We start from the raw sequence: 12,349 nt of genomic DNA, 5'->3' as shown, positions 1-12,349 counted from the left end.
GCACTTTCACTGAGCATAGCTGAGTATGCCAAAAAAGAAAAGAAAAGGATAACCAACTAACCAACTTAACAGTATCTTTAGCACAATTACAAATATAGACAAAGATCAAATAAAGAATGAAAGAAAACTTGCTTTATGGATAATAATTTTTATTGTTTAAATTAAACTTTAAATTTTAGGAAAGAAATAAAGCAAACATTAAAAAAATCCAGTTGTTTCAATTATATTTTTTTAAACCTCTCTAAACCTCATCCCGATTATCATTGTTAGTCAGCTCCAAATAAAATGCTCCAAGACTTTCAGATTCCCAATAAATATGTAGACATAGATCTGGCAAAATTTTAGATTTTTATTAATATTATTGTGACAATTGAAAATAACACAGTATTACTGCATGCTACTTAATCCACCAAAACAAATTGGCAAAACTTATTAAACATGTATCACAAATTAAACTGCTGACTAAATAAATTCTGACAAGTTCTATTCATTTTCATTCCAGTGATGTCTTTTTCTCTATTGCAGTTCCTTAGATAACTAGTTTTTTTAAGGTAAAATAGACTTAGACAGACATCTAATATTGTTTATTTTATTTGACAAATTGTATCTTAGCATAGTTTCCTCAAATAGTAGAGAAAAATTTGTCAAATTAATGCAAATAAATTCTTCACTTCTTAAAATTTTTCCTTTCCTATTTTTATTTTCATCGATTTAGATGTTAGCAGTGAAATACATCATCATATTTGAAATGATATTTTTCTTTAGTCAGAATAAAAAGAATGTAACTTATTTTTTAACAATGTTAACAGAAAATAATTTAGGAGCAAGCAAGAATAAGTAAGTATTAGACTTTCATTCAAAAATGTTTTATATAATCTTTGCAGATAGTGATTATATTTCCATTGGCAGTAGTAACGCACTGAGATTGTGGACAACTGATTAAAACAAAGGAATTATGTACAAACAAGTTATTTTCAAGAACCGGAGACAAGTTGCTTCACGCTCCTTACTCCCCAGAAAGCAATACAGATGGAAAAAAACATCTGAGGAAATAAAACACAAAGAGAAAAAACCAATTAAAATTGAATCAATACATTTGTTTAACTGAGTTTAAAATATTGTTCATGAGGAAAATGAACATAAACATCTTAGACAATCAATTTATTAAATTAGATCTAGCAGTTGTTCAATAACTTAATCAATGGAGCTTAAAACACAACGAACAGATTTGTGAGTATATGTATTCATGAATATATATATACATGCATTGCTATATTATATATACAATATATAAATATGTTGAATGCAACAACTTTCTTCTGACTTTTGGATATACTGCACACTCTATATGCCTTATTAAATGAAATCTTTGTTTATATAGTTTAAGAAGCCTTTTGAAAAGGAGAAATAAAAACGTTATCAAAATTAAAAGTTTTCCTCTCTGAGTCAGTATGATCCAATATTCAATTAATTTTATCCAAACTAACTAAATTCTGATTATACAATTCTAATGATCTCATTCTGTCTCTGTCATTATCTCTGCCACTGTCTCAAAAATTGTGATAAGGGGCTGGAGAGATTGAATACTGAGATGCTTACTCCTAGGATTTCTGGCATCATATATGACGCTCAGTGCAGAAGTGAACCCTGAGTATGGAACCAGGAGTGTGTCTTGAGCACTGTTAGGTGTGGCATCCAAAATTTTAAAAAATCAACAAAATTAAAAAATATACATGATTGAGTAACTGCCAAACTCTCTTCAAGACTGAGTACATAATTAAACCAAAAGAAGTCCTTCGAGTTCATTGAACATATTCCCTCCCTTCCACCCTCCCTCCCTCCCTCCCTCCCTCTCTTCCTCTCTTCCTCCCTCCCTCCCTCCCTCCCTCCCTCCCTCCCTCCCTTCCTTCCTCCCTCCCTCCCTTCCTTCCTCCCTTCCTTCCTTCCTTCCTTCCTTCCTTCCTTCCTTCCTTCCTTCCTTCCTCCCTTCCTCCCTCCCTTCCTCCCTTCCTTCCTCCCTTCCTTCCTTCCTCCTACCCTCCCTCCCTCCTACCCTCCCTCTCTTTCTTCTTTCCTCTCAATCATCCTCAAGGAAGCCCTGAGACAGTCCTGGCAATCTTCAGTATCAATGAACACTGAAAATGTTCAGTGCTTCAGCCCAGTGTTGAAGCCAAAATGTTCAGTGCTCAGCCTAGTGGTATAATGTGTCATTAGGGCCACACTTGGCCCTGTTCTTAGCATGTGCTAGGCATGTGCTCTTCAACATGAATTCTCTCCCCCCCATTCTTTTAGGGTGTCACTCTGTAATTAAAATGAATACACTTCATTTTTTACTTCTTTTGAAGTAAATTTCTGGCATCATCCTAACTTTCTTAAGCAAGTCATACTATCTCTTATGTTAGTTTACCTAGGTAGAAAAATTAAACTGTAAGATTGCTTTTATGATTTCCATTTGAGATGGTACTAATAAGAATAATGCCCAAACATCTGGCTATGGAGTGAGTTTTGCAATAATTTTTTCATAGTTTTTATTGTGTAAATTTCCTCTCAAACTATTAAAATATAAACCAATAGTTTGCAGAAATAAGAAAACTACTACTGAAAATCTGTTATGAATGTTATTATTATATACTATTTTTATATGAATGTATAATATACTAAAATATAATGTACAATATGTTATATATAAATTGTATATTATACATTTCATTTTAACCATGTGTAGCATTGTAGCGCTGTCATCCTGTTGTTCATCAACTTGCTCAAGCGGGCACCAGAAATCTCTCCATTGTGAGACTTGTTACTGTTTTTGGCATATCCAATACACCACAAGTAGCTTGCCAGGCTCTGCAGTACAGGTGGAATATTCTTGGTAGCTTGTGGGTCTCTCTGAGAGGGATGGAGGAATCAAACCCAGGTCGGCCGTGTGCAAAGCAAATGCCCTACCTGCTGTGCTATTGCTTCAGTCCTTAACTATGTGTACAAGTGTATATACATATACATGTCAGTTCATATAAATTAAAGCAATATGAGATGGAGCAGTAGTGATAAACTTTAATCACTATTATCTAGTACAGTTCATTATATGATTGACCATATTGCCCCAGAAAGGAACATTCCTTTATTTTATTTTTGTTTTTTGAGACACGCAGCAATGCTCATGGTGTACTCTTGATTCAGTGCTCAGGGATCACTTCTGGCAGTGCTTGGGGAAACCCTAAGCAGTGCCAGAGATTAAAATGGAGTTGATCATAGGGAAGGCCATTGTCTTAACTCTCTGGATCCAAGAGGAATAATTTAAAAATACCTCTCTATCTTTTTTCAAATTTCTCATTAAACATAAACAAACATAAATATGCACATAATATATGATACATATACCACACTGTTCGAGTGGGCACCAGTAACTTCTCTCATTGAGAAACTTATTGTTACTGTTTTGGGCATATCCAATACGCATGGTAGCTTGCCAGGCTCTCCGAGAGGGGCAGAGGAATTGAACTTGGGTCAACCGAGTGAAAGGCGAATGCCCAATCGCTGTGCTATCGCTCCATATATATGTACACAAAATAAGCAATGACAAGCAATAAGATAGAGCCATGGAGAACTTTCTGGGGTAATGTAAAAACCAAAGTCTTTAACTGAGATCAGTAAAAATTTCACAAATCATATTAAGAACTGTGGCAATTTTGCTTAATAAAATCATCATTAAATTATATTGATAATAAACAAAACCTCTTCAAAACACGGATAATTCCGGACCCAGCCTGCTCCGCGGCCCTGAGCACCCCGGGCTTCCCTCCCCTCCGGACTGCCGGCCGAGTGGCCGGCACGCCGACCCCAAGCGCCGCCGCCATCCTGTCTTCCGGCAAAGGTCTGTGACGCTCCCTCGACCCGCCCTTCCGGACCCAGCCTGCTCCGCGGCCCTGAGCACCCCGGGCTTCCCTCCCCTCCGGACTGCCGGCCGAGTGGCCGGCACGCCGACCCCAAGCGCCGCCGCCGTCCTGTCTTCCCGCAAAGGTCTGTGGGAAAGGGGCGTGGCCTAACCACCAGGGGGCGTGGCCTAAGAAAAGTGGGCGTGGCCTCATTACCGGCGGCCAAAGCTCACGCGGCGGAAAGTAGTTTTCTCAACATCCTATCCAAGACTAACATCCTAGCTATTCGCAAGCAGTAAGACAACAAAACACAAGACTTCACATAAGAACATCTCAGTAGGAGACCAGGTTCTACACCGGCAATTAAAAAGCCAACCACTATTAACTGAGCCTATCCACAATCCTTTTTCACGACAAAAGGAAACAGGGACACTCATCATCAAGAGCCCTCTTTCATATCACCACAAACAACATGAAGAAACAGCGAAAATCCCCATTGCAACCAGAGGACGATCAAAGGAATCCGGAAACCTCAATGGGCGCCTCCTACAAACTTGACCTCTCTGAGAAAGAATTCAGACTTGAAATCCTCAACATGTTCAATCAACTCAATGCAAAGATGGACAACTTCAAGGAAGACCTGGCGGAAACAATACAACAGACAGCCGACAAAATACGGGAAGAAATGAGAGCAGAAATAAAAAACCTTCAAAAAGAAATGAAGGATTCCGTACATGAAATCAAAAACTCTCTGACTGCCCTCAACAATAGGATGACTGCAGCCGAAGACAGAATCAGTATGCTTGAAGATGAGCTGCAAGAGGCCTACAGGCAACATCAAACCATGGCAAGAGACCTCAAAATAGCTCTAGCCAGAATCAGAGTCCTAGGGGATGAATTCAAGAGGAACAACATTAGAATCATTGGACTACCAGAACCACAGGGAACCAACCCCAACGAAAAAGACACAGTCAAACAAATCATTGCGGAAAACTTCCCACAGCTGGACAATGCGGGCATCCAGATTCAAGGCGCCCGGAGAGTGCCAGCTAAAAGAGATCCTAACAGAAAAACCCCAAGACATATCATAGTTACAATGATGGACATCTTCCAGAGAGACACAATACTCCAAGCAGCAAGGTCCAAGAAGGAAATCACATACAAAGGAGCACCCCTTAGGCTCACAGCAGATCTATCAGAGGAAACCCTCCAAGCTCGAAGGCAATGGTGGGATATAGTGAAAAAACTCAATGAAATCAACGCTTCACCAAGAATACTTTATCCGGCTAAACTCTCATTCAAACTAGAAGGAATCATACACTACTTTGGGGATAAACAACAGCTCAGGAACTTCATAGACTCAAAACCAACCCTAAAAGAAGCACTAAAGGGGCTATTGTAAGACAAGAACAACCTCTATAAGCACAACAAACCCTTGCACAAAGACGGCACAAAATCCCATAACAATAATCTCCCTTAATGTCAATGGTCTGAATTCACCAATTAAGAGACACAGACTGGCAAAATGGATTCAGAGACTCAACCCAACCTTCTGTTGCCTGCAAGAAACACATCTGAATAGCCAGAACAAACACAGACTCAAAGTCAAAGGATGGAAAACAATCCTGCAAGCAAACAACTCCCTCAAGAAAGCCGGAGTGGCTTTACTAGTATCGGACAACATAGACTTCAGGTTGAAAAAGATTAGAAGGGATAGTGAAGGCCACTTTTTATTAATCAAGGGATGTGTACATCAGGAAGAAATCACACTCCTGAATGTCTACGCACCCAATGAGGGACCAGCTAAATACCTACAACAGCTGCTAAGAGACCTCGAGAAGGACATCTCCAGCAACACAATAGTAGTTGGAGACTTCAACACTGCACTGTCTCCTCTGGACAGATCTAGAAGATTAAAACTCACCAATGAAATACTGGCTTTGAAGGAAGAAATAGAAGAGAGAGGGCTAATAGATCTATACAGGGCTTTATATCCCCAAAAAAAGGAATACACATTCTTTTCCAGTGCACATGGAACATTTTCCAGAATAGACCATGCGCTGGGCCACACAACATACCTCAACAGAATCAACAAGATAGACATTGTACCAGCTATCTTTTCAGACCATGATGCACTGAAGATAAAACTTAACTGTGGACAGATGCAGAAAACCAAATCAAACACCTGGAAATTAAATAGCTCGATATTGAACAATGAGTGGGTCAGGAAGGAAATCAAGGAAGAAATCAAAAGATACCTAGAAACAAATGAGAATGAAGACACGAGCTACCAGAACCTGTGGGACGCAGCTAAAGCCGTTTTAAGGGGAAAATTTATAGCTCTGCAAGCATCTCTCAGGAAGGAAGAAAGGGCCCACATAAATAACTTGACTTCACAGCTCAAGACCTTAGAAAAGGACCAACAAAAGGAGCCAAAACCAGGCAGAAGGAAAGAGATAATAAAACTTAGAGCAGAAATTAATGACATGGAAACCCAAAAGACAATCCGGAAGATCAATGAAACCAAGAGCTGGTTCTTCGAGAAAATAAACAAGATTGATAAACCACTAGCAAGACTCACAAAGAAAGAGAGAGAGAGAACCCTTATAAGCCGAATCAGAAATGAAAAGGGGGACATCACGACAGAAACCAATGAAATTCAAAAGATCATCAGAGACTACTTTGAAAATCTCTATGCCACGAAACAAGAGAATCTAGAAGAAATGGATAAATTCCTCGACTCCTATAATCTCCCAAGGCTGAACCAAGAAGACCTGGAGTACCTGAATAGTCCAATTAACATCAAGGAAATTGAAATGGTAATCAAAAGTCTCCCCAAAAACAAAAGCCCAGGTCCAGACGGATTCACTAGTGAGTTCTTCCAAACATTTAAAGAGGACCTTTTGCCAGTCCTTCTCAAGCTCTTCCAGGAAATTGAAGAAACAGAAACCCTCCCTAACAGTTTCTATGAGGCTCATATCTCCCTAATACCAAAAGCAAACAAAGACACCACAAAAAAAGAAAACTACAGGCCAATATCCCTGATGAACACAGATGCAAAAATTCTCAACAAAATATTAGCAAATAGAATTCAACAACTTATCAAAAAGATCATACACCACGACCAAGTGGGATTCATCCCGGGGATGCAAGGATGGTTTAACATCCGGAAATCAATCAACATAATCCACCATATCAACAAAAGAAAAGATAAAAATCATATAATCATATCAATAGATGCAGAGAAAGCATTTGACAAGATCCAGCATCCGTTTATGATGAAAACACTAGCCAAAATAGGTATAGAAGGGACCTTCCTCAATATAGTCAAAGCCATTTATCACAAGCCTATGGCAAGCATTGTCCTCAATGGGGAAAAACTAAGAGCCTTCCCACTGAGAACAGGGACGAGACAAGGATGCCCACTCTCTCCACTTCTGTTCAATATAGTACTGGAAGTACTTGCAATAGCGATTAGGCAAGAAAAAGATATTAAGGGCATTCAGGTAGGAAAGGAAGAAATCAAGCTCTCACTATTCGCAGATGATATGATACTATACTTAGAGAACCCTAAAACCTCTACCAAGAAACTCCTAGAAACAATAGACTCGTACAGTAAAGTTGCAGGCTATAGAATCAATACCCAAAAGTCCATGGCTTTCCTATATGCAAATAATGAGAGAGAAGAAAGTGACCTGAGAAAAGCAATCCCATTCACAATTGCGCCTCAAAAAATCAAATACCTCGGAATCAGCTTAACAAAGGAGGTAAAGGACTTGTATAATGAAAACTATAAAACACTACTTCAGGAAATAAAAGAGGACACGAGGAAATGGAAAGACATCCCCTGCTCATGGATTGGAAGAATTAATATTGTCAAAATGGCAATTCTCCCCAAAGCATTGTACAAATTCAATGCGATCCCTATAGGGATACCCTTGACATTCTTCAAAGAAATGGAGCAAGCGCTCCTGAAATTCATATGGAACAATAAGCCCCCACGAATAGCTAAAGCAATCCTTGGGAAAAAGAAAATGGGAGGAATCAACCTCCCCAACTTCCAACTCTACTACAAAGCGGTAGTCATTAAAACAGCATGGTACTGGAACAAAGGCAGAGCGGCAGACCAATGGAACAGGGTTGAATACTCTGACATACACCCCCAAATATATGATCATCTAATCTTTGATAAGGGAGCAAGAAATGTGAAGTGGAGCAAGGAAAGCATGTTTAACAAATTGTGCTGGCAAAACTGGATGGCTACATGCAAAAAAATGGGCTTAGACCTCCATCTATCACCATGTACAAAAATCAGATCAAACTGGATTAAAGACCTCAACATCAGACCAGAATCCCTAAGGTACATTGAAGATAAGTTCGGCAAAACCCTCCACGACATTGAAGCCAAAGGTATCTTCAAAGCTGACACGCCACTGGCTAAGCTAGTGAAAACAAAGATAAATAAATGGGACTATCTCAAACTAAGGAGCTTCTGCAACTCAAAAGAAACAGTGACCAAAATACAAAGACAGTCTACAGAATGGGAAAGGATATTTATGCAGTACCCATCCGATAAAGGGTTGATAACAAGGATATACAATGCACTGGTTGAACTCCACAAGAAGAAAACTGCCAACCCGATCAAAAAATGGGGTGATGAAATGAACAGAAACTTTTCCAAAGAAGAAATCCGAATGGCTAAGAGGCACATGAGAAAATGTTCAACATCACTAATCATCAGGGAAATGCAGATCAAAACAACAATGAGATATCATCTCACACCACAGAGACTGGCCCACATCCCCAAAAACAAAAGCAACCGGTGTTGGCGTGGATGTGGGGAGAAAGGGACTCTCCTTCACTGCTGGTGGGAATGCCGACTGGTTCAGCCCTTTTGGAAAACAATATGGACGATTCTCAAAAAGTTAGAAATTGAGCTCCCATTTGACCCAGCAATACCACTCCTGGGAATATATCCCGGAGAGGCAAAAAGGTATAGTAGAGATGACATCTGCATTTCCATGTTCATTGCCGCTCTGTTCACAATAGCCACAATATGGAAAAAACCAGAGTGCCCGAAAACAGATGATTGGCTAAAGAAACTCTGGTATATTTACACAATGGAATACTATGTAGCTGTCAGGAAACATGAAGTCATGAAATTTGCATACAAGTGGATCAACATGGAAAGTATCATGTTGAGTGAAATGAGTCAGAAAGAAAGAGACAGACATAGAAAGATTGCACTCATATGTGGAATATAATGTAACTGAGAAGTACAAGTTGGCAACGATGCAACTTCTGGCAGATATCTCTCTGGACTTAGTTACTAAAATACTAAATTACAGAAACCCAAAACTGAGAGGCCGCTAAGTGTGGTCACTCGACCTCACACTTCTTCATCCTCAGCAATGGAAAACAAATTACCTAATGCTTCCTTTTCAGCAGGTCTGACTTTAGGGGAGAGACTCTCCAAACAATAATAGTGAGTTTTGTTGAAATATTGTATGCAATCAAAGTGAAAGTAAAGTGAAATTTATTAGTTACACAGGCGGGGGGGGGCTTAGGGTGGGGGGGCTAGGGGCGTGGGGGTGTTTGGGGTGTGAGGGAGCGGGGTGGAGCTATACTGGGATTCTTGGTGGTGGAATATGAGCACTGGTGAAGGGATGGGTATTCGAGCATTGTATAACTGAGATTTAAACCTGAAAACTTTGTAACTTTGTAACTTTCCACAATAAAAAAAAAAAAACGAAAAAAAAAAAAACAAAACAAAACAAAAAAAAACACGGATAAGTAGATTTCATTACCGTTCAGTTTCTTGTGAACCTTTTGATTTGTCCTCAAAACCAGTATGTTATATTAAGCAATTTGATAACTTTCTTCAAATTTATGTAGTTCTTTCAACTAATAAATTTACAATATTCAAAATTTTAACACTAAAGACAATTGAAACAAAGAAAAATATTGACATGTTAGGGTTGTCACATAGTTTACACGCGATATATTCAATGACAAGTTTTGATTTTGTTTCTTTTGACTCAGGGAAAATGACCTCATGATATTTCTCATGATGGTGCCAGGTAAAATAAAACCAAGATTCAGTATATTTTTAAAGCCCTTAATTTGTGGCACAAATTATTCTTGTCCATGAAGATGAGTGAAAGTTAACAGAGTCTAACAGAAAATAATTTTCAAGTGGAACAGAGATGATAAACCTATATTAGGATAAATAACTCAATTTGGATCCTTAATAGTCAAAGAAAAACTAACATCTATCTTTTAGAAGTTAATGAAATATATCAAACTAAGGATTTTTTTGTTTGTTTGTTTTGAATATAGTGTTTAGGAAAACAAGGATTATTTTGAAAACTGACATTTAGGGAGAATGATCTCAGAAACCTAAATTTTATGAAAGATTTTGTGAGTAAGTCATACTTGTCTTTGTATGCACTCTCCAATGTATGACTGCATTTACCTGGGACTCCAGAAATAAAAAGAACAGAGTTGTTATCTGTGATATGAGTGAAAATTGCTACAATTACTAAAATTTAGGTCAAGGTTTTGTTGTTAATCTGCCATTGCACAACAAATTCTTTCCTTTTTTTAAAAAACTATAATCTAAATCCTATCTTCCTTAAAGGCTCATTCTGAATTAAAAAAGAGAGAGAGAGAGAGCTTGTTTGGAGGTTCTAGCAGGGGAGCACAGCTACTTGTATACCCTTGACTGAAGACCGGTCCGTCTCTATTCGGGGAAGTCGTCAAAATAAATAAATAAATAAATATTTAAAAAAAATTAAAAAAGAAAATACCCTATACTTTTTAATCATTTTAAATGCTTTTAATCTCTTACTGGCCCACATCCCAAAAAACAAAAGGAACTGGTGTTGGCGTGGATGTGGGGATAAAGGGACTCTCCTTCATTGCTGGTGGGAATGCCGACTGGTTCAGCCCTTTTGGAAAACAATATGGACCATTCTCAAAAAGTTAGAAATTGAGCTCCCATTTGACCCCGCAATACCACTCCTGGGAATATTTCCCGGAGAGGCAAAAAGGTATAGTAGAGATGACATCTGCATTTCCATGTTCATTGCCGCTCTGTTTACAATAGCCACAATATGGAGAAACCAGATCTGCCTATATATTTTAATGAGAATATACATAATATCTGTATGTGTTTATATAACTTTAAGCCAGAAAATTATATAACACAAGTCTAACATCACCACTTGATTTTTGAGATTGCCCACTTTAAAATGTTCTGTGGTCATATCTTTATCTTGATTCTTTGTTTACAAAGGCATCACTTATCAGCCTGAATTTGTCATTTGAGATATAAAGGTTCATTAGCAAATTTCTCAATCAGCTGTTTAACTTTATTAAATTGAGATAAGAATTTTTACTTGGGTGGTGACAATTTCCTTTAAAACTAACTAGGACCATTTCACAACATTTCATGGTGGCAAAATATGAGATCTTGGTTTATTTTATCTTTAGATGAACTTGCAATATAAAGAAAGCTTTAAGTTGCTTTTAAAAATCTCACAAAAGGAAAAATAAAATGTCTATAATATCTCGAATTTATTTTCATTTCCAAACACTTATTCTTAAAAATATTCTCTTACAAAATATTTGCTACAGGGTATGGAGAGAACTTATGCACTAAGTGGATGCTATGCATGCTATGGTCTCAGGTTCAAACCCATATTCACCCAGTGCTAGGTGTAATCCTTGAGCACTGCATTAGAAGTTGACTGCCCTTTAGGACCAAAGATTTGACCCCCAGATATAATAATGAAATGAAATATAAATCACTGATATTTAACACCTCATTTACTTTATACCCATTCACAGTAGCAGACTAGCAGTATAAACAAATCTGAAAAATTAATGATCAAATAAAAAAAGCTGTCAAGTTTCAAATGATAGATTAAGCTTGTTGGAACAATTCAACTTTTACCAGGGATAAACTTGGCATATTTGAAATCACTGTCACTGTCACTGTCATCCCGTTGGTCATCAATTTGCTTGAGCGGGCACCAGTAACATCTCCATTGTGAGACTTGTTGTTACTGTTTTTGTCATATCAAATACGCCACGGGTAGCATACTCTTGGTAGCTTGCCAGGCTCTCTGAGAGGGATGGAGGAATTGACCTCAAGTTGGCCACGTGCAAGGCAAATGCCCTACCTGCTGTGCTATCGCTCCAGCTCATTATATAATGTTTTGAGACTTCATTGCTTTCAAGTTTTAAAAAATTGTTAACAAATTTATTGTGCAAATTTTCAGATTAATTTATAATTCTGTATTAATTTGCTGTAACATATATCTATACTGTCTCTCTAACAAATCTGCTTACCTTTTGTATATATAAGTATATTTTTACTTAAAAATTATTTTTCTGACATTAATGAGATCACAAAATACCAGTAACAGGCTATTAACACTATTATAACAAACCCAGCAAAAGCAAGTTTT

At 37.9% G+C, this 12,349-nt stretch overlaps 1 protein-coding gene across 1 annotated transcript in view; it reads right to left on the bottom strand.

Annotated features, from left to right (window-relative positions):
* Window positions 1-329: 329 nt before the first annotated feature.
* Window positions 330-12,349, bottom strand: part of AGMO (alkylglycerol monooxygenase) — a 321,738-nt gene continuing 309,718 nt past the window's right edge. Inside the window, exon 13 of the mRNA XM_055141569.1 lies at window positions 330-1,043. Within this exon, the coding sequence (XP_054997544.1) occupies window positions 975-1,043 (69 nt within the window). The 3' untranslated portion in view covers window positions 330-974. The remainder of the gene's footprint in view (window positions 1,044-12,349) is intronic.

The sequence above is a fragment of the Sorex araneus genome, chromosome 1, assembly GCF_027595985.1.
Source record: "Sorex araneus isolate mSorAra2 chromosome 1, mSorAra2.pri, whole genome shotgun sequence".
In the NCBI taxonomy this organism is placed as follows: domain Eukaryota; kingdom Metazoa; phylum Chordata; class Mammalia; order Eulipotyphla; family Soricidae; genus Sorex; species Sorex araneus.
This window is presented reverse-complemented; position numbering and strand designations above follow the sequence as displayed.